The sequence below is a fragment of the Eptatretus burgeri genome, chromosome 2 (genome assembly GCF_056783735.1).
Source record: "Eptatretus burgeri isolate ZD-2024b chromosome 2, Ebu_testis_v1, whole genome shotgun sequence".
Taxonomy (NCBI): domain Eukaryota; kingdom Metazoa; phylum Chordata; class Myxini; order Myxiniformes; family Myxinidae; genus Eptatretus; species Eptatretus burgeri.
The window spans coordinates 142,162,539-142,186,748 of NC_140962.1; the positions used below are offsets into that span (position 1 = coordinate 142,162,539).

Below are 24,210 nucleotides of genomic sequence, written 5' to 3' on the forward strand. Positions count from 1 at the left end.
GTCGTGACGATGACCGAAAGGGAAAAATTAAATGGGGAGACCAAAACGTGTGAGACGAGACACAAGGTGACGACAACGGAAATAATAGTTGAGACAAGGGAGGTAAAGGGTGAAGAGTTGGCAGAGACACGGGAGATGGGAACGATAGAGGGAAGACTACACGATGAAGACGGGGTAAGTGAAACGCACGCACACACGGAGGTAGAAGAGGACAATGGGGCTGGAGGCGCGGAGCGTGTTGGGACCCGGTGCGAGCACCTGGATGGCCTCCTCCAGGAACGAGGGGAGGGAGTATGCCCCCTTGAGGTGAGTCACGACCAGGTGGGTTCGGTCGTGTTTTGCGAGGTTGAGGGGACGAGTGCTGTGGACAGGTGCACTGAGAGCTTGGGGGGTGTAGAGGCCCCGGAGACCCTTGTGGGGACACGAATCCCCAGTGTGGTTGTCCCTGTGTGTGTGGAAGCGACCCCGTGTGTGAGTGGTGTGGTGGCGATGGTGCCAGAGTGCGTGCTTCCCAGCACGCCGTGTGTGTGAATGAGGCACCGCGGTTGAGTGCCCCCGCGTGTGTGGATGAGGCACGGAGTGCGAGTGAGGCACCGCGGGTTAGTGCCCCCGCGTGTGTGGGTGAGGCACCGTGTATGGAAGAGACCGCGTGTGTGAGTGTCGCCGTGTGTATGAGTGAGGTACCGCGGGTGAGTGCCCCCGCGTGTGTGGATGAGGCACGGAGTGCGGGTGAGGCACCGTGCGTGAGTGAACGGCCGTGTGCAAGGTCGCTGTGTGCCAGGGAGACCGTGTGTGTGAGAGAGCGGTATGAGAGGGAGATGTCGGTTGGCATGCGGGAGCACGCAGCCGCGTCTCCCGGTGTGAGTTTAATGGTGTGGACTGTGTGCTGGGACACGAGGTGTGCGTGGGTTGAATGGAGACGACGACGGCGACAGAGGAGAGAAAGCCGAGTAGCGGCTGTAGTTGTTTCGAGGACCGTGCCGGGTTCGCCCAGCAGTGAGCACGCGGTTCGTGCTGTGCAGCGCACGAGACCACCACGTGCTCGCTTGCGAGAGTGAAGTCCCGGTCCGGAAACGCACGCGGTGGATTTGCCGATCCCGCGGACGGACAAAGTTTAGGCAGGTAAATGGATTTGGACCGGACGGGTTCTCCACGCGATCGTGTGTGTTAAGCTCCAACGGGCAAAGCACATGTGTTCGCGTGGGGAACCCCTCGAGACGTGTGGCTTGTGTTTTTTTTTTATGCGCACGGTGACGCCATGGCTGCACGTGGGGTTGGAATTCGGCAGGAGGGGTATCTCTGCCGGATGGTCCCGTCCAAGGAGGGACGAGGAACACGTGCAGCTGCATGACGTCACGGGCAGGTGCAAAGTGCGCGAGCTCTGAGTTGCCGCGCAGGTGCTGGGCATGAAAAAAAAAAAAGGGGAAAAACAAGCCTCACTTTCGGGTGTACAGGATTCCTGGGCAAGGGGTGGAAGACCCCCTTGACCTGGGCACAGGATGGAAACTAGTTAGGGGGAAGGGTTAGCTTAGCTAGACCGACTCCATGGGGCAGGGGTAAGTCCTCATGGAGTCCGTGGAATGGATTAGTTAGAGGGATTGTAGCCAGATATAGGTTGGGAAATAAAATGAATTATTTGGAGACAGAGACAGACTTTGGATGTGTAGTGGGGACGTAGTTTAGCTACGTAGTGTTAAAAGGAACGTGCTGTAGTTTAAGGGACGACGTGGGAGCACGAGTTAGTTAGGGGATGTAGTTAGAAGGATGGCAGAGTTCAGTGGTGTGTGTGTTGGAGAGTTGGTGAGTGAAGTGGAAGCATGTGCTTGGTGAGTGAGTGAGGCCAGCGGGTCTGTGTGTGTGGAGTGAATGGGGAATGCATGGTGCGATGAGTGATTGGGGGGAGGAGTGACTCCCGCCCAAGGGACCCCGGGGTCAGTGTAGAGTGAGTTAGCTGGGTTAGTCAAATTGAAAAATGGAGGTCGTTTTGTTGTTGGTGGGAGTGTAGGCTCGAAACCCATTTGGAGGGGTGCAGGAGCCCTGTTGACGGGCTTGGGAGCGTGGCTGCGAAAGGTGAGTATCGCTGAGTGGGTACCCCGGGCACCAGGCTAGTCGGCCGCGGTAGGCCATGGGCCCATGGGGGGCCGGGATAGAGTAGTGGGCACGGGTGCGCCTGCTTGGTGCGGGGGCCCGGGGCGCCATTAGCCGCGTGGGCAGTGTTGTGGGCACGGGTGACCCTCGGAAAGGGGCCCGGGAGGCCGGCCTGCCACGTGTGCGTTTCAGGGGAGGTGCCATGGGGGCACTCCCGGTGTTAGGGAGCTGGTAGGCTCGGAGGCAGTGTAGTGCCCGGGGTGCCATAGCGGGAGACTCGGCAGAGGGTCGTGCCTGCCAAAGGGAGCCACGTGTCCCAGCCAGGAGACCGTGTGAGGGCACGGAGAGAAAATTGCGGGGCGAGGCCCGAAATTGTGAGGACACCAACACAGGCGACGGGAATCTGGGTTGTTAGAACCAATAGTTTAAGCGAGAGGCGCTTGTTGAAAGCCCCGGGGTAGTTTAACAGTTAAATGGTTAGGGTAGATTAGGAGATGTACCCCTCCGCACCATCCATCCCCTCGCTGTCGTTGTGGGCCGCTGGACCCACTTGGTGTTAAGATCGCCGAACTCTGGGGAGGCCATTCTGAGGCTTCGTTGGGCCTCGACACAGGACGTTAGCTCTCCCTTATTCCCCTCCGGGAAGGGAACGTAGGGGGTTGGGAGTAGGCTAGGTGACAGGATAGGTTAGCCGAACAAGGACGATAAAGGGGGTTAGGGGACGATTTATAGTGGGGGAGTAAGAATAAAAACAACAAAAAAATAAGTTGGGGCTAAATTGGTTTTTCACAAATTAAGGGAGTGGGTATGTACAGTGACAGGCAAAGGCGATAGTTGGGAGGGAGACAGGTAGGTAGGTCCGAGCCCGCCTTCCGAGTGGCCAGCACCACCGCACTCCCTCCACCAACCTCCACTGAACGGCAAAGGCTGGCCACTTCATCGGCTGGCCGTGTTTTACTTCAAGGCGGAGGCCGGCCAACCTCATCGGCAGCTGTGTGCTGCAAGGCCTGTGCCGGCCAGTTCATCTGCTAGCTGTTTTTTTCTTCGAGGCCTGTGCCGGCCAGTTCGTCTGTGGGCTGAGTTTGCCTGCAGCGGCCTTCTTCTGCGGGCTGTGTTTGCCTGCAGCGGCCTTCTTCTGCGGGCTGTGTTTGCCTGCTTGCCTTTGCCATGCCATGCCCACTGCCCACGTTCACCAGCCCCGTTCAATTTTTGCTTTGCCCCCCCTGTTCATTTCCATGTGCGCCAGGATCGTAAAAGCAACAGTTTGCAAGCTGCAAGAACTGCCCTGTTGGCAGCTACAACACGGGCCTGCAGTGGCGGCCCGTGCACCGTGTTTGTGTCCATGCATCCATTCGTTGTGCTCATTGCGTGTGCCACTTGAGCTGGCACGGAGACTGCGTTTGTGCAGCCCATGCACCGTTGTGGTTCACTGCATTCAGTTCAAACCGTTCATGCATCCATTCGTTGTGCTCATGGCGTGTGCCACTTGAGCTGGCACGGAGACTGCGTTTGTGCAGCCCATGCACCGTTGTGGTTCACTGAGTTCAGTTCAAAAGGGAAGGCCTTGGACTGCGTGTGAGCAGCCAGCCACGTTCCCTGTCACCTGCATTGTTTTGAGCCAGAGACTGCATGCGGGCAGCCTGGCTCCCTGCTAACTGCTTTCTTTTGCAGAGTTCAATGATCCTGGGCCATGGTTTAGTGTAAGATTTGTAAGTTAAGGTTAAGATGTACTGTACATATGAGTGCGCCCCCGGCATGTATGTCTTAGCGCCGGCAATTTTATTTAAGTCGTCCGTGTGAGTGAGTTTGTTTAGATAGTTACGCAGCCCTTAGGTTATTTATTTTGGGGACACGAATACCATGAATGTCGCACTCAGGGATCCGTAGGTAAAATGTACTAGGGGAAAACTACACATGATGGCACACGAAAATTTGACGACTCGGGACGAGTCTGTAAAAGGGAAGGGGTAGTGTTGTGGTTACCAGATTCGCAAACCACCATTCAGGTCCCTTAGGTGAGGTATCTCGGTAAGTACATGTGTAGTTAGGCCCAAACCCGTTGTCTGAGTGGGAATACATGTCATTTATACGTGCTGCGACTCTTCAGGATAGCCGTTTTTCTTTTACTATCTTTATTTTGGACCAACCGCCATGATCACAACCACAACATCAACCACCGACCCCAACCACCGCTTCACCACAACCGCCACGACCTTCACGCACACCTCACAACCGTAGCATCGCCACCGTTCTTGCCCCGCTGTGGGTACCGGTGTTGGACTCATGCAGAACGCGCGTCGAACAGCGTGTACAAAATCACGGATTTTCTGCTTCAAAAACGGATCAAAAACGACACACGCCCACTTTTTGCCGTCCAATCGGTGAGCGAGGGGCGATTTGGCCCCGCCTCCAGAACGATCGATATATGCAAATTTGTGGATCAAAAAGCCTTCACGCCCACTTTTTCTCGGGCCAATGGGGAGCGAGGTGAAAGGTCAAAGGGAGGGGGTCAAAGGCGAAGTTACGGGGGGATAAAAGGACCGTGTTCGTCAGTCAGCAGAACGGGAACGAGAGAGTCCAACGAAGAGTCAGAGTGGGTCGGAGAGTCGCAAAGGAGAGTCAGCAGAACGGGAACGAGAGAGTCAGCAGAACGGGGTAAGAGAGTCCAAAAGAAGAGTCAGCAGAACGAGGTCGGAGAGTCAAGAAGAGGAGAGTCGGAAGCAGAGGGTCAAGACTTCGCGGGCGGTGGAGCTGCTCGTCGTGTGCGTGGGAGTCGGAACGGAGGGGACGGAGCGGTGGAAAGGCGGCGACACCAGACGAGGGGGTGCTCGCGTCGTGCAGGAAGCTGCACCCGAAGGAGGCCGACAGCGCGACCTGGCCGAGGTGGAGACGCTCGTCGCATATAATAAAGATCCTCTATACCCCGAGCATCAGCAACCCCCTCCTGTTTCCCCCCGCGCTGAGATAGTGCGACCAAGGGGGCCCGTTCCCACCCCCTGCCAGGCACTGTCCACGAGGCCCGCGGGTTGCGGGGCCATCGCCGCTCCGCGTCTCATCACCAGACGGGTAGGCCCGACCCGGTCTCGGCCCCAGGCCTACCTCATTCTTGAGGGTATTTCTTTTCCTTGGTTTTGGGTATGTGTTGTCGGCGCCGTCTGTGAAGTAGAATTGTATAAGTGTTGCCGTGTGCTCGGTAGTCGGTATTAGCTCTGCACTGGGTTTTCACTTTTATGTTTGCTTTTTGTGTAAATGGAATTGTGTTTTCTTTTTTGTGTGCATTTGGTGGAATTGTATTTGTGTGCTTCCCGTGTGCCGAGAATAAACGTGCTTTATTGTTGAACTGCTCCCCCGCTTCGCTTCGTCTTTTCCCCCACTGTACCCCCATCTTGCTTCACGTAAAGGGTTGGTAATGGGCTGAGTACGCCCGATAAATAATCGAACCGCCGAGGACGACGATAACACCGCCGGTTATTCTGATAGTACGGAACGCGGGTCGCTTAAGTGGCCCGTGTCCGAGTCGACCTGCGGCGAGGTGCGATCGCCCGGTCTACCCTCCGCGTGGGTACTTAGGTAGTTCGAATTTGGCGAGCAACCCTATCCCACGCGGGGGCTGATTGGCTCGATCGCGGTGAGACCGAAAGGTCCACCCGTGACTGGTTCCCGGCGTTAGTCCGAGAGGGTCACGACTGGATTGTCCGTCCGGTGGGCGACGTGCCGCGATTCGAGTTACGTGGCCGTTCGCACGCCGGCGGGCGCGAAGACCGCAACAATATATATATGTGTTTATATATATATATATATATATATATATATATATATATATATATATATATATATATATATATATATATATATATATGTGTTTATATATATATATATATATATATATATATATATATATATATATATATATATATATATATGTGTTTATATATATATATATATATATATATATATATATATATATATATACATATAAATATATATATATATATATATATATATATAAACACATATATATATATATATATATATTTATTTATATATATTTATATATATATATATATATATATGTATGATATATATATATATATATATATACATACATATATACATATATATCCGGGCGTAGTGGCGTGCGCCTGTAATCCGGCTACTCGGAGGCTTGGGTTGGAGGATCGCTTGAGGACGGGGGCTCTGCACTGGGCAGGGTGTAGAGCAGCCCGGAATCATGGCGAAACCCAAATCCTGATCCCTGTGTCGTAAGAGGCGACCAGGGTTGCGTCAGGAAGGGCATCCGGCGTAAAACCTGTGCCAAATCAGTATGCGGATCATAACGGATGATCCGCTGTGGCGACCCCTAACGGGAGCAGCTGAAAGATGAACAACAACAACAACATATATATATATATATATATATATATATATATATATATATATATATATATATATTTATATATATATTTATTTATATATATATATATATATATATATATATATATTTATATATATATTTATTTATATATATATATATATATATATATTTATATATATATATATTTATATATATATATATATATATATATATTTATATATATATTTATATATATATTTATATATATATATTTATATATATATATATATATATATATATATATTTATATATATATTTATATATATATATTTATATATATATATATATGTGTTTATATATATATATTGTTGCGGATTCACGCCCGCCGGCGTGCGGACGGCCACGTAACTCGAATCGCGGCACGTCGCCCACCGGACGGACAATCCAGTCGTGACCCTCTCGGACTAACGCCGGGAACCAGTCACGGGTGGACCTTTCGGTCTCACCGCGATTGTGCCAATCGGCCCCCACGTGGGATAGGGTTGCTCGCCAAATTCGACCTACCTAAGTACCCACACGGATGGTAGACCGGGCGATCGCACCTCGCCGCAGGTCGACTTCGGACACGGGCCACTTAAGCGACCCGTTCCGTACTATCGGGATAACCGAGCGGTGTTATTCGTCGGCCTCGACGGTTCGATTAATTATCGGGCGTCTTAGCCCACGACCAACCCTTTACGTGAAGCAAGATGGGGATTCAATGAAAGAAATGACGAAGCGAAGCGGGAAAACAGTTCAACAATAAGCACATTTATTTCGCGATGAACGGAAAGCACACATATACAATTCCACCAAAAGCACATGTAAAAGAAGAAGACAATGCAATATTACACAAAAAGCAAATGCAACAATGCAGATCTATCCGACTACCGGGCACACGGCAACACTCATACAATTTTACTTCACAGACGGCGCCGACAACACATATTCCCAAAGCAAAAGAAAAGAGAACCACCCTCCAGGATGAGGGGGGTAGGCGGGCCTGGGGCCGAGACCGTGTCGGGCCTACCCGTCTGATGATGAGACGCGGAGCGGCGGTGGTGCCTCAACTCCGCGGGCCTCGCGGACAGTGTCTGGTAGGGGGTGGGAAGGGGGCCCCCTTTGTCGCACTATCTCAGCGTGGGGGGAAACAGGAGGGGGTTGCTGATGCTCGGGGAAAGGAGGATATAACCCTGTCTCGGGTCCCGCGGCGAGCGTCTCCTCCTCTACCTCGGTCGCGTTGCTGGCCTCTCCCTGTGCCGCTCCCGGCACCGACGCGAGCACCCCCTCGTCCGCCTTCGCCGCCGTCACCTCTCCACAGCTCCGTCCTCTTCACTCCGACTAGTACCACTTCTTTCCAGCTCCACCGACGACTCTCTTGCACTCCGCACACTCAACCCAACTTCCAACTGAACTCTTTCTCAACTTCCAACTGAACTGCCGTTTATATAAGCCCCGTGGCTTCGCTCTTTTACCCTTGACCCTCTGCCTCCGACCCTTCACCTCTCTTGCTGGCTCCCCATTGGCCCGAGGAAAAGTGGGCGTGAATTCTTTTTGATCCATGAATTTGCATATAGCGACCGCCCTCCAACGCCCTGGAGGCGGGGCCAAATCGCCCCTCGCTCACCAATTGGACGGAACAAAAGTGGGCGTGAGTCGTTTTTGATCCGTTTTTCTGCGGAAAATCCGTGATGTTTTTGAACACGCTGCTCGGTGCGCGCCCCGCACGAGTCCAGCATCGGTGCCCACGAGTGGGGCGAGATGACCGTGATGCGATGGTGGCGAGTTGTGACGGTAAAGGTCGTGGTGAAGCGGCGTTGTGGTTGGTGGTTGTTGTTGTGATGGCCGCGTTGTGGTTGTTGTGTGATGGCTGTTGAGACGTGGTTGGTGGTGGTAATAATGGCGGCTGGTCCAAAATAAAGATAGTAAAAGAAAAACGGCTATCCTGAAGAGTCGCAGCCCTCATGAATGACATTTATTCCCTCTAGACAACGGGTTTGGGCCTAACTACACATATACTTACCGAGATATCTCACCTAAGGGCCCTGAATGGTGGTTTGCGAATTTGGTCAACCACAACACTACCCCCTCCCCTTTTTACAGACTCGTCCCGAGTCGTCAAATTTTCGTGTGCCATCATGTGTAGTTTTCCCCTAGTACATTTTACCTACGGATCCCTGAGTGCGACATTCATGGTATTCGTGTCCCCAAAATAAATAACCTAAGGGCTGAGTAACTACCTAAACAAACTCACTCACACGGACGACTTAAATAAAATTGCCGGCGCTAAGACAAACATGCCGGGGGCGCACTCATATTTACAGTACATCTTAACCTTAACTTACAAATTTTACACTAAACCATGGCCCAGGATCAATGAACTCTGCAAAAAGAAAGCAGTTAGCAGTGAGCCAGGCTGCTCACATGCAGTCTCTGGCTCAAACAATGCAGGTGACAGGGAACGTGCCTGGCTGCTCACACGCAGTCCAAGGCCTTCCCTTTTGAACTGAACGCAGTGAACCACAACGGTGCATGGGCTGCACAAATGCAGTCTCCGTGCCAGCTCAAGTGGTACACGCAATGAACACAACGAATGGATGGATGAACACAAACACGGTGCACGGGCCGCCACTGCAGGCCCGTGTTGTAGCTGCCAACAGGGCAGTTCTTGCAGCTTGCAAACTGTTGCTTTTACGATGATCCCGGCGCGCATGGAAATGAACAGGGGGGGGGGGCAAAGCAAAATTGAACGGGGCTGGTGAACGTGGGCAGTGGGCATGGCATGGCATGGCAAAGGCAGCAGGCAAACACAGCCTGCAGAACCAGGCCGTTGCAGGCAAACACAGCCGGCAGATGAATTGGCCGGCACGGCCTTGAAGTACCACAGCTGCAGATGATCCGGCCGGCACAGGCCTTGCAGCAACACAACAGCTGCCGATGAAGTGGGCCGGCCTCTGCCTTGCAGCAACGCAGCCAGCAGATGAAGCTGGCCAGCTTTTGCCGTTCAGTGGAGGTTGGTGGAGGGAGTGCGGTGGTGCTGGCCACTCGGAAGGCGGGCTCGGACCTACCCTACGGTCTCCCTCCCAACCTATCGCCTTTGCCTGTCATTGTCTATACCCACTCCCTTAATTTGTCAAACCCCAATTTAGCCCCAACTTATTTTTTGTTGTTTTTATTTTTACTTCCCCACTATAAATCGTCCCCTAACCCCCTGTACTGTCCTTGTTCAGCTAACCTATCCTGTCACCTAGCCTACTCCCAACCCCTACGTTCCCTTCCCGGAGGGGAACAAGGGAGAGCTAGCGTCCTGTGTCGAGGCCCAACGAAGCCTCAGGATGGCCTCCCCAGAGTTCAGCGATCTATAACACAAAGTGGGTCCAGCGGCCCACAACGAGAGCGAGGGGATGGATGGTGCGGAGGGGTACACTTCCTAATCTACCCTATCCATTTAACTGTTAAACTACCCCGGGGCTTTCAACAAGCGCCTCTCGCTTATACTATTGGTTCTAACACCCCAGATTCCCGTCGCCTGTGTTGGTGTCCTCAGAATTTCGGGCCTCGCCCCCCAATTTTCTCTCCGTGCCCTCACACGGTCTCATGGCTGGGACACGTGGCTCCCTTTGGCAGGCACGACCCTCTGCCGATTCTCCCGCTATGGCACCCCCGGGCACTACACTGCCTCCGAGCCTACCAGCTCCCTAACACCAGGGAGTGCCCCCCATGGCACCTCCCCTGAAACGCACACGTGGCAGGCTGGCTTCCCAGGCCCCTTTCCGAGGGTCACCCATGCCCACAACACTGCCCACGCGGCTAATGGCGCCCCGGGCCCCCGCACCAAGCAGGCGCACCCGTGCCCACTACGCTATCCCGGCCCCCCATGGGCCCTTGGCCTACCACGGCCGATTAGCCTGGTGCCCGGGGTACCCACTCAGCGATACTCACCTTTCGCAGCCACGCTCCCAAGCCCGTCAACAGGGCTCCTGCACCCCTCCAAACGGGTTTCCAGCCTACATTCACACCAACAGCAAAACGACCTCCATTTTTCAATTTAACTAACCCCCTAACTCACTCTACACTGACCCCGGGGTCCCTTGAGCGGGAGTCACTCCTCCCCCCAATCACTCATCGCACCATGCATTCCCCATTCGCTCCACTCACACAGACCCGCTGGCTTCACTCACTCATCATGTACTCACCTCACAACTCTTCAACACACACACCGCTGAACTCTGCCATCCTCCTAACTACCTCCCCTAACTAACTCGTGCTCCCACGTCGTCCCTTAAACTAGTAGCACGTTCCTTTTAACACTACGTAGCTAAGCTACGTCCCCGCTACACATTCACTGTCTGTCACTGTCTTCTAAATCAAAAAATCATTTTATTTCCCAACCTAAAGCTCATCTAAATCCCTCTACCTAATCCATTCCACGGACTCCATGAGGACTTACCCCTGCCCCATGAAGTCTGTCTAACTAAGCTAACCCTTCCCCCTAACTAGTTTCCATCCTGTGCCCAGGGAAGGGGGTCTTCCACCCCTTGCCCAGGAATCCTGTGCACCCGAAAGTGAGGCTTGCCTTTCCCTTTCTTTCTTTACATGCACAGCACCAGCACGGCAACTCGCGCACTTTGCACTTGCCCGTGACGTCATGCAGCTGCACGTGTTCCTCTTCCCTCCTTGGACGGTACCATCCGGCAGGGATACCCCTCCTGCCGGATTCCAACCCCACGTGCAGCCATGACGTCACCGTGCGCATAAAAAAAACACAAGCCCCACGTCTCGAGGGGTTCCCCACGCGAACACATGTGCTTTGCCCGTTGGGGCTTAACACACACGATCGCGCGGAGAACCCATCCGGTCCAAATCCGAAATCCTGCCCAAACTTTGTCCGTCCGCGGGCTCGGCAAATCCACCGCGTGCGTTTCCGGACCGGGACTTCACTCTCGCAAACGAGCACGTGGGGGTCTCGTGCGTTGCACAGCACGGACCTCGTGCTCATTGCTGGGTGAACCCGGCACGGTCCCCGAAACAACTACAGCCGCTACCTGGCTTTCTTTCTTCACATGACACCGTCGTCGTCGCCATTCAACCCACGCACACCTGCGTGTTACGACGCTCACAGTCCATTCCATCACATTCACCCCGGGAGACGCGGCTGCGTGCTCCCGCATGCCCACCGACATCTCCCTTACATACCGCTCTCTCACACACACGGTCTCCCTTGCACTCGGCCGTTCACTCACGCATGCTACCTCCCTCGCACACGTGACTCCACTCACTCGCGGCCTTCCACTCACTCGTGCTGCTCCATTCATACAAACCACACGACTCACACACGCGGGGGCACTCATCCGCGGTGCCTCATCCACACACCGTCCCTCACTCACACACGCGGAGGCACTCACCCGCGGTGCCTCATCCACACTGGCCGTTTCATCCACACACACGGCCTCACTCACACACGGTGCCTCATCCACACACGTCGTGCTGGGAAGCACGCACTCCGGCACCATCGCCACCACACCACTCACACACGGGGTCGCTTCCACACACGGGGACGCACTCACACCTTGCACCACACACACAGGGACAACCACACTGGGGATTCGTGTCCCCACAAGGGTCTCCGGGGCCTCTATACCCCCCAAGCTCTCCGTGCACCCGTTCGCAGCACTCCTCCCCTCGAACTCGCAAAGCACGACCGAACTCACCTGGTCGTGATCCGCCTCAAGGGGGCAGACTCCCTCCCCTCGTTCCTGGAGGAGGCTATCCAGCTGCTCGCACCGGGCCTCCACCCAGTCCACCAGCTCACCCCCATTGTCCTCCACTCCCTCCGTGTGTGTGTGTGTGCGTCACTTACCCCGTCTTCATCGTGCAGTCTTCCCTCTATCGTTCCCATCTCCCGTGTCTCTGCCAACTCAGTCACCTCTTCACCCTTTACCTCCCTTGTCTCTACTATTTTTATTTCCTTTGTCGTCACCTCGTGTCTCGTCTCGCACGTTTTGGTCTCCCCATTTAATTTTTCCCTTTCGGTCACCGTTGCACCCCCTTCCAGCTCGTTCGCTCCTACACGTGGAGTCGCCATTTTTAGCTCCCCGGTTACTGCCTTCATGCCCGCCTGCAGGCTTCGGCCCATGTTCCGCGTCTCACCCCGCAGCTTTTTAGTTTCTTCCTTCATTTGCTTGTTCATGCCTTTCATTTCGTTTATAATTTCATGCGCATTCGTTTCCATCTTTTGTGTATACGCATCCATCCTCGCTGTCATTTCCGCATTCATTTTTGCCAGCATGGTGAATAGCTGGGCCATGTCGGGTGCGCTTGGGTGAGCCGTTTCGGCAGGGGTCGGGGGGTTTTGGTGGAGAGGGGGAGGGGAGGTGTCATACACCGCGGCCGCTGCCGCACCTATTTCGGGCTCTGGGTTCAGTTGGGCGAGTTCGTTTTCCTGTACAACCAACATTTCCTGCACGGGGATTTCATCCTGAGCCATGGATTCTACACATTCTACATCCATTTCTAATACCCCCGGCTCCCGCTCGCCTCGAGACGCCATCTTGATTCTCTTAAAGGATTAATTTAGCTCGCTCGTAATTTGGAGGGAATCGGGGGTCGCTCCTCTCACCCCTGGACCGATTCCCGTGAATTTAGCCGGAGACAGGAGAGCCCGTTTTCCCGTTCTCCGTTACCAGTGCCGTGAGGAGGGCGATGGGTTTGTATCCCACTCCTGACACCAGTGTTGCGGATTCGTGCCCGCCGGCGTGCGGACGGCCACGTAACTCGAATCGCGGCACGTCGCCCACCGGACGGACAATCCAGTCGTGACCCTCTCGGACTAACGCCGGGAACCAGTCACGGGTGGACCTTTCGGTCTCACCGCGATCGTGCCAATCGGCCCCCGCGTGGGATAGGGTTGCTCGCCAAATTCGACCTACCTAAGTACCCACACGGATGGTAGACCGGGCGATCGCACCTCGCCGCAGGTCGACTTCGGACACGGGCCACTTAAGCGACCCGTTCCGTACTATCGGGATAACCGAGCGGTGTTATTCGTCGGCCTCGACGGTTCGATTAATTATCGGGCGTCTTAGCCCACGACCAACCCTTTACGTGAAGCAAGATGGGGATTCAATGAAAGAAATGACGAAGCGAAGCGGGAAAACAGTTCAACAATAAGCACATTTATTTCGCGATGAACGGAAAGCACACATATACAATTCCACCAAAAGCACATGTAAAAGAAGAAGACAATGCAATATTACACAAAAAGCAAATGCAACAATGCAGATCTATCCGACTACCGGGCACACGGCAACACTTGTACAATTTTACTTCACAGACGGCGCCGACAACACATATTCCCAAAGCAAAAGAAAAGAGAACCACCCTCCAGGATGAGGGGGTAGGCGGGCCTGGGGCCGAGACCGTGTCGGGCCTACCCGTCTGATGATGAGACGCGGAGCGGCGGTGGTGCCTCAACTCCGCGGGCCTCGCGGACAGTGTCTGGTAGGGGGTGGGAAGGGGGTCCCCTTTGTCGCACTATCTCAGCGCGGGGGGAAACAGGAGGGGGTTGCTGATGCTCGGGGAAAGGAGGATATAACCCTGTCTCGGGTCCCGCGGCGAGCGTCTCCTCCTCCACCTCGGTCGCGTTGCTGGCCTCTCCCTGTGCCGCTCCCGGCACCGACGCGAGCACCCCCTCGTCCGCCTTTGCCGCCGTCACCTCTCCACAGCTCCGTCCTCTTCACTCCGACTAGTACCACTTCTTTCCAGCTCCACCGACGACTCTCTTGCACTCCGCACACTCAACCCAACTTCCAACTGAACTCTTTCTCAACTTCCAACTGAACTGCCGTTTATATAAGCCCCGTGGCTTCGCTCTTTTACCCTTGACCCTCTGCCTCCGACCCTTCACCTCTCTTGCTGGCTCCCCATTGGCCCGAGGAAAAGTGGGCGTGAATGCTTTTTGATCCATGAATTTGCATATAGCGACCGCCCTCCAACGCCCTGGAGGCGGGGCCAAATCGCCCCTCGCTCACCGATTGGACGGAACAAAAGTGGGCGTGAGTCGTTTTTGATCCGTTTTTCTGCGGAAAATCCGTGATGTTTTTGAACACGCTGCTCGGTGCGCGCCCCGCACGAGTCCAGCATCGGTGCCCACGAGTGGCGCGAGATGACGGTGATGCGATGGTGGCGAGTTGTGACGGTAAAGGTCGTGGCGGTCGTGGTGAAGCGGCGTTGTGGTTGGTGGTTGTTGTTGTGATGGCCGCATTGTGGTTGGTGCTTGTTGTGTGATGGCTGTTGAGACGTGGTTGGTGGTGGTAATAATGGCGGCTGGTCCAAAATAAAGATAGTAAAAGAAAAACGGCTATCCTGAAGAGTCGCAGCCCTCATGAATGACATTTATTCCCTCTAGACAACGGGTTTGGGCCTAACTACACATATACTTACCGAGATATCTCACCTAAGGGACCTGAATAGTGGTTTGCGAATTTGGTCAACCACAACAATATATATATATATATATATATATATATATATATATATATATATATATATATATATATATATATATATATATATGTTTATATATGTGTTTATATATGTGTTTATATATATATATATATATATATATATATATATATATATATATATATATATATATATATATATATATATATATATATATATATATATATATGTGTTTATATATGTGTTTATATATATATATATATATATATATATATATATATATATATATATATATATATATATATATATATGTGTTTATATATATATATATATATATATATATATATGTGTTTATATATATATATATATATATATATATATGTGTTTATATATATATATATATATATATATATATATGTGTTTATATATATATATATATGTGTTTATATATATATATATATATATATATATATGTATATATATATATATATGTATATATATATATATATATATATATATATATGTGTTTATATATATATATATATGTGTTTATATACATGTATATGTATATGTATATGTATATATGTCCTTATATGATGACGGATTCTCCATTTCTTACTCCGTACGACTTCATATGATGGAAACCGGGAGGAAACCAAGGATAAACCACCCCGCGATAGCTGAAGTCACCTCATGTGACTCCCTCATATACCTAAGCAGGTTGATTCGGCGGTGGGTACATCGAATGAGGATGGGTACTCAGACGCGCTAACCATTAAGGCACGGCGTGGGTCCCATAAAAGTCACAATAAAGGTTTGACCAGGCTTGAACCACGATATGCACCAACTACGGAGCCCATGATATAACCAAATTGGCTATTGTAGTGCTCAGAGTTTATGCTGTGAAAGTTTTACAACCTTTCATTTTTTAGTTTCTCAACTCTGAATATTATGGTGGAACAGTTAACATGAATGAAAGGGAGATAACCAGGAGTAAAGTACTGACAATTCTGGGTTTCTACTTGTTCAGCTTTGACAACACTTGTTTTTTCATTGCACGGTTAAACTTTATACCATATAAATTATGTGACATACCTGGTTATTTGTTGAAGTAATATTGTGAGAGAAAACCTTATGTTGCCAACTATTGGCAGGTGCAATAACCGTGAAATTTATAAAAGTGACATCTCTGCTTTTCACCTTGTGGTCTTTATATATATATATATATATATATATATATATATATATATATATATATATATATATGTATATATATATATATATATATATATATATATATATATATATATATATATATATATATATATATATATATATATATATATATATATAATTTAATATTATTTGCCATTTGTGGAAAATCTAAAATTATTTGCCGTTTGAGTTCAATCACACTGCAATGCAACCCGTACACAGTACGAATCTGGCATTCGACTCCCAGGTGTGACGTCAAGGCTAATCTGAATAACAAGAAGATTTTGACTTTTTTAATCGCAAATTTATCTACTTCATAATTTGGAAATTGGAAAAAGACTCATCATATCTATGTTGCAGTGTATCAAGGGATAGATTAGTGTTGAGGTGTTCCGAGCGTTTGGGTTCCCCTTTAAGGTGTATATCCGTGTTAATGTAGCTAATCGTGTTTGCCATGGTCTCTTCTCATGACAAAAGTAACTTGCATCCGTTGAAGACAAAGTCTTCGATATCCCCTGCCATAGTAAATGAGGATTAACAAACTTGTATTCCCTAAGCGTGTGCAATATTGTCTCGAATTTTCCGCCCACCCAGCGTGTGAACGACCACTTTTCACTAATAGCAGCCGCACGCCCACCGGACGAGCAATTCAGTCACGACTTTCTGGAACAACGCCAGAAACCAGTCACGGGTGGGTTCTTAACCCCACCACGGCCTCGTCCGTATTCTACCCGTGCGCGACAGGGTCAATCGCCGAATATCAATATACCTAAGTATTCGCGCGGGTAACCTCCCGAGAGATCGTACCTCGGCGAAGGCCTGCTTGGACACGAACCGCTTTAGCCAGACCTCGCCGGACCCGATTGTTTTATCGGTATTCAAAAACCAACTATCATTCCGAAATGCAATACGGCGGTTCAATATGGGAAAATGACACGACGAACGGGTTCACATTCAACTAAGCACATTTATTTACACACATGCACATATACAGCCATGCAGGTATGCAAAAACATGCATGCAGTCATGCAACCAAACAAGCAATGCGCGAGACGGGCACAAAACACAAGCAAGGACCGAGAGTTACCACCGTCTATTAGTTATTATCATTGTACACTTAATCAGTTTCTACTTGGCGGGACACGGCGCCACAACATTCATTCAAAAGAAAAGCAAGAAAGACCCCTCATAGACAAGGGAGTCAGACTGGGCCCGTGGGCCTTCATAACGTGGGGCTTTGGTGACCGAAATTGCCCCACGTGACCGTTGCCGGTTACCTGCACCCTCGTGGTGCTTTGATGGGGCGAGTCGCGACGTCCCATCCCCACGGCAGCTGGCATCTCCGCGGTTGAGCTCGGGCCTTCCGCGTGGCAGGCGAGCTCTCTCCGGCTCTCCCCACATGAACGCGCAGGTTCGCGTGACACAGCAGGGCGGCGCCTCCAGCCCGCGTCTCCTTCGCAGCGCCCGGACCTCCACCGACTGACTGTTCCAAGCTCCCGACTCTGACACGAGCCCAGACCTCCACACAGCTTCTTGGCTTCTCCAGACTCTCCGAACCCCGACAGACACACTCCGAACCCCGACAGACACTCGGTTCTCTCCACGCAGCTCCTCTTTTACGACACACACACACACACACACACACACACACACACACACACACACACACACACACACACACACACACACACACACTGCTGCGTTCAACGCTCGCTTTTATTCCCCCCCCCCCCGCACCTCCTCGCCCCGCCCTCCTTCCAGCTCCTGCGGGAAACTTCCAGAAGGGGGACGTTTCCCTCGTGGGTCGGGGTTTTTCGTAGCAATCATCCTGGTAGCACTTCTCTATTCTCCCTCCACTCGCCCCTCCCCCATCCCAAAGCGCGGGAAAGTAAGAGGAAAATCCGTGCGTTATCGGAACGCCTTCTTCTTTCTCCATGGCAGAGATGGTTTTCTATGCGGAGAGGGTTGTTTTCCGGCAATGCCGGGTAATTTTCAATCCAAGATGGCTGACGAACCATGTGACCTATGACATCATAAATTTACATTCTGCCTCCAATCCTCCAGTGGAATATGTGTGTGAAGTTTCGTGTTAATCGGATGAGGTGTTTTTTTTTCTCTCCAAGATGGCCACCAAACCATGTGACTTGTGACATCATAATTTTTGCTATGTATGCAGACATGATGGAAGATGATAGTTGCAAATTTTCACTTCGTTAGGTTATGTGATTCCAGAGAAAACATTATTTAATAATTTTCTTGAATCCAACATGGCTGCCAACCCATGTGACCTATCAATTAGAAAATATCAAAAGGTTCACCACTTGCTTGATATCTGTGCCAAATTTCGTAAATATATCTTGAGGGGATTTGTAGTTAAGCTCCGGAAGCAAAATGTGACTGTTGCCGATAATTTTGCCGATAAGACATCTATCTGAGAGCTGCTGCCGCTTGCAGGACTCCATAATGGATGATATTAGGCCCTACCTCCACATACCTTGTATGTTACTTTTATGCTTCACATTGGAACACTCATTTGGAACCATTGAATCAATTTGATAGCATTTGTGGCTGTATTATGATGGGGGTGTCTTCACATTTATGTATTATCGGCCGCGTGTCAGGGCTACAATTTAGGCCACCAGGGGCCGCTAGTGGCTTGCGGGCCGTGCAATGAAGAACAGGCGTTAAGATCTTAAGCCAACAGCAGGCTTTTAACAGCTCCGATGACATGTGATAACAGCTCGGTGAGACAAGACTAGAATGGTATCCTTACCTCCAAAAGTAGTTCATCCTGAGCAAGGAGAAGCATGTCAAACACAAATGCTGGAAACTAAGATTTTGCAGATTATGCCATCCTGTTCTGTACTTTTCCTTCCCTATTTGCCAGGCATACCCCCTGTTGTCGTGTCACTCTCTGCTGAGCTTCAAAACGCAAACTGTGCAACTGGCCATTTACATTGACAAAAACCGTTTTTTATGCAGAAAAGTCAGATGCTCTGACTTTACCCATTCCTCAAGGCCCACCTGGAAATCTCAAAATATAGCTACCAGTGAAGAACCCATCCTTGCAGTTGAGCAATTCCCCAGAATTAACATCTACTAGTGCGACTTCTGAAATGTAGAGTATTTTTCTTGTAGTGCGAGTGACGTAAAATAAAGGTCCACACTCTCGGCTTATGCTGCAACCTCCTATCTCGCCTCCTTTGTCGCCAGGGAGTCAAAGACCCTCCGTGTCATTGGCTTCCCATTGTTTTTCTCACTCTCCACAGGCAAGTTTGTTGCCTCAGTGTTATTATTTTGTTTTTCAAATGGATCTCGTACGGTCATCCTCCTCCCACCCTCTCTCTTCTTTCCGTCACAAATTGCACGCATTCTCCCAGAAACCCCGATCTTGTCATCCTCTGCAAGTCGAAGCTCAACACTCAACTTGATTCTTTCCTCCTCTTCTCCGACGTATGGAGCAGTCTTCCTGAGTTTGTTGTCTCCTGCTTTTCTTTTTTGACATTGACCTAAGGTGTGCACCACCACTTTTGATGTCTCTCTCATTTATACCTCTGAGTTTTGCTACACTCACTGAGATCGTATCCCCCCTTTCTCCTGGAACCCCACACTTCGAGCTGTGGCATGTCTGCATTCTCACGTGCCTCCTCTGCCTGTTTCCCCTGAAGCTGTCTTTCTTTTAACCATTTCCTCTCGACACTCGTCCGGCAGGATTCCGCTTGTGTGTAAGAACGTACCTGGTCATAAAGTTGTTGTTTGCAACACTGTTCATATTTTTCTTCAGGAATGGTCAGAAGAGTGAAAATTGAGCCTGGATCTATTGAGTGCATGGAATTTAAAGAAGGTATGAGATATTTCCTGTTTGCTCAATTTGAATCCAATATCTACACGCAATGGCTTTTTTGTTTCTAAAGAAGGTTGACATGAATACCTTTATAGATGTCCAAGTTCCAAATTGTGCTTCCGGTTACTTGTCTTTTCATTTTATTGTTGCCCGTCCCACCGGTCTGAAGTTGTATTTTCGATGCTTTGTGTAAACGGTTATGTATCTGCTTCTATTTGTTCTCATCCACATAAACCGTGCCGTGCCACTTGCTTTGCTGCGCTCTCTTTCCTTTATTTCATTATTTTCCTCACTCCATTCTATTACCTCCCTTTACTTACAAACACCTGTCTTATCTTACACCATGACGAACAATCGAGCTCTCTTTTCATCTGGATGTAACATAAATAAGGAAAAGGCTGTGAGGAGCGATTAGACACTTTATGCTCCCAGATCAATCACAGGAGCCACGTTACATCCCCCCCACCGAGATGCGCATGCATCCTCGCCAACTCCCCACACACATATCCAACCCTTGCTCGCACTCATGTTAAATACCCGACTGTGTGTTGATGAATCAAATTCACTGAAATGTGATTGGAGTCAGCTCGTGTCTTAAAATCGGCTCACAGGATGGCCTGGAGGTACACATACTCGCATTTAAGCTGTCTCGCCTGCGGTTGAATCTCCGCCCAGCTACAAACTGTCATCCCGGTGTTTCACAGGCAGAGTGCTTCATCATTGTGTGTGCCGGCCTTTGGATGGATATTAAACGGGCGTCCCATCTGCCAGGATTTGTTGTTGGACGTTAAAGATTCCATGGTGTCCTTCGTGAAGAGTAGGCGAGCTATCACCGGCACTATGGCTAACTTCCAAACGCCTGTCCTAACCAGCAGAGGGCATTGCATTCAGCAGGACAGCCGCACCTTCTGGCAATGATGCTATCCTGCAGCCTTGTGCTGCATATGAACGAAGTGTCTTTAAACCCTGCTTACTGTCCCCTCCCCTCACGCCCTCCCCCCCTAAGGGTTATCCTGTGTGTGTTTCTCTGTCTCTCACCTTTTGGTCCACTCGTATCAAAGGTCTGCACTTTAACTTAATCGATGCTGTAGCTCGCCCAGTTATCGCATGTCTCATTGAAACATTTCCAGACTCTTTTCTGTGTTTCCCCCTGGTTATTGTAGTACACTTCGTTCCGACATGCCAGCACCAGCAGTGTATGTTCGTTACTCCCTACCCACCGTCCTTTTTCACTCTCTTGTAATACATTTGGCTTCGTGTGCATCCATAATGTATCGTATCTTTGTGTGGTTTACCATTCACCGAACTCCAATGACTCGATGTGCGAGGTTCTTTCAGCAAACATTTTCACTCCGCTCTCCTATTACTTCTGTGAGCTCGTTCCAATCTGTGCAGACTTTAATTGCCACCATGCTGGCTGGTTTTGTGGTGGTTCACAACGCTGAGTAGCTGAGTCACTCCATGAAACATCTGGACTTGCTCTATCTGTTTCTTTTCCAACATTCATCTCCTAAAATGATAATCATTCATAATTGGACCTTGTCATGTAAAACGTTTCCTCAAATTTGTTCTGTTCCCACTCAGCTCCTCTGTCCTCTGTCCTCTTCCGACTATGTGTTGATAAAAGTGAGCATTAGAGAACCCTCCAAGGCACAGATGTGTGAACATCAATGGTGTGGTTCAGTAAAGCTGAATGGTCTCGCCTCAAATCTGCGATCTCCACTCAAGAGTGGTCCATTATCATATCACCTCCGAACAGTGAGTGTTCCTGGAATTTTTCTGCAATGGACTAATTTCTCTTCACAAGTTTGTTCCATACACTATTCAACTTTTGTCTATTTCTTCGACCACCTGGCTTCCACCAAAACAAAGGGAACGATCTGTTCTGGAACGTGCTAATCTGATGACAAGTTTAGCTTCTGACTTGGCCATTCCACATTGGATACACAGGGTGTTTCAAAAAGATTGATACAACTTTGACTTCCTGCCATTTCTTTGTTTTTTGACCTGTACTGTTTTCCTTTTCAGAGTTTGGTGGTGTTATCGTGGTGTTTGTTCCCTGGGATTTCTAGCTCAGTCGGTCAACTATGCCATTGACAGTGAAACAGAAGACAAAAGTGGTGGCTCTGTGCTATGAGACTAAATTATATGTAGACACCCGCCAGAAAATGTTGTGGTTGTTGATGGCATCGTTCGAGTGGAAATGGGCTTCATCATCAGGTTGATCCAGTTTGGGTACCGCTCAATCTTGTCACTGAGCCAATTGTACATATCAAGTCACCTTCTCATGTCATCTTGACTCAGTTTATGTCTAATCGAGATGATGTGTGGGAAAAGCTTGAGTTCCTTAGTGACGATATGCCAGACTGATGTTGGTTTGATGTCTGGCTGCTGGGAGCGCCAGCGGTGGGACTTCTTGGGACTGTCCACTGCAGAATCCCACACGACGTCTATGTTGGCTTGGCTCTTGGTTCTTGATGCTGTCCTGCCACTGTTGCCCTTGCTCTGGTTGTGCACTGTATTCTTGTGCTAAAAATGTTTTACAATACGTTGAATGACACAATTTGTGGGTCCATCACGTGTTCTGAGGTCGTATTCCTGGCAGAACCTCCGGCGGGTGTCGACATACGATTTAGTCTCATAGCACAGAGCCACCACTTTTGTCTTCTGCTTCACTGTCAATGGCATAGTTGAGCTATGCAGATAGAAATCCCAGATAACAAATACCATGATAACAACACCAAACCCTGAAAAAGAAAACGGTATCGGTCAAAAAACAAAGAAATGGCAAGAAGTCAAAGTTGTTTCAATCTTTTTGGGATTTTTTTGAAAAGGTCAGGTGATACTAGCTTGGGTCTATCCCAAAACTTCTGCAGGGCGAACTACAATAATCTCTGCTTCTCAGGCTCCTCCATGAACCACTTGCTCGACCTCCTTCCACACAAGCCTCTTGGTTCTCTCTGGTCGGTGGAGTTCTCTTCTTCCTCCCGGGCGAAGTCTTTCTCTGGGGTGCTGCCCATGGGGCGGCCCCAATAAAAATAAATGTACCATCTTTTCTTCTGGGCTCCACAGCCCACTACACCACCATGGCTGGTACACACTGGCAACCCAGGCAAAAATGCTACAGTTTGAACTATAGTATATGAGAGTTGTACTCTCATATACTATAGTTGGTAAGAGGTCCAACTACAGTAGTCTGCAGAGAATTACGACAGGAAATTACCCCCACCCCCCCCGCCCCCCGGCCATATTTCCACATCACAATATATATACGATGATCCATCTGATTCTGTTGCAAAGCATCTTTACCATTTTGTCCATGACTCCATGCTGTGTAGGACAATGAATCGTTCTTGTGAATGGCCAGACACTGCTGAATATCTTTCGTCAGACCTGGACAAGACAAGCTGCTGTTTAGCTACTTGGAACGTGCCATTTAATGTCGGCAAGCCACATGCTCTGGCTCAGTCTCTCCACGAGGATCATTAATCGAACTATCCAATTTGCTTCTATGGATAGCGACTTGAAGTGGTGCAGACCTTGGATATCCTTGGCATCACTATCTGCTCTAACCTTCCATCGGAAGTTCATATCACAAAAGTGGCATGAAAGGCTGGTCATCATCAGGGTATTCTATGTATAGAACTCGAAGGGCACTATGTGGCGCGCACACCTCCGCCACGTAATGCCTGATCCACGAGAACATATCGGTTCCAATACATTTTTGAAATATTGTGCTATACAGTATTTGGTTTTTGGCCCTATCTCTCAATGGTGACGAATCACTTAAATAATTCCAGTAACCGGATCCGGATCCGGATCTTCACCAAAATCTATTCAGTTCGTCCTTGTCACACACACCCAACCTGCCCTCCAAATTTCATCAGGATCTGTCCACAACTTTTTGAGACATCCTCACCTTCACTCTTTTCATTCCTCTTTTTTTTTTCCTGCCTCTGGAACAAACTCCCACACTCTCTTCAATCCCACTCTTCCTTCCAAGTCTTCAAAACAGCTGTTCACCTCCATCTCATATATTCCCCTATTCAAAACCATGATCTTTTCTACCTCCGTTCCACCCCTCCTTCAAATTCCCTGCTTTCCTTCCTGAAATTCCCTGTAATGTCCATCTCGTTTACCCCGTGTACCCCCACCACATCCCTCTCCCTTTCATAGATCTCCTAATGTCTCTGTTCCCTACTGTTTT

At 49.7% G+C, this 24,210-nt stretch overlaps 1 protein-coding gene across 5 annotated transcripts in view; it reads left to right on the forward strand.

Annotated features, from left to right (window-relative positions):
• LOC147033373 (uncharacterized) overlaps positions 1-24,210 on the forward strand; it is a 52,388-nt gene that overhangs the window by 13,554 nt on the left and 14,624 nt on the right. For 4 of the 5 annotated variants that reach the window (XM_085854521.1, XM_085854487.1, XM_085854505.1 and 1 more), the window contains one exon: positions 19,944-20,003. In XM_085854521.1, coding sequence (XP_085710647.1) covers positions 19,944-20,003 — 60 coding nt within the window. Of the gene's footprint in view, positions 1-18,587; positions 19,674-19,943; positions 20,004-24,210 lie in introns of those variants that run through there. The other variant, XM_085854495.1, reaches the window with a different exon arrangement.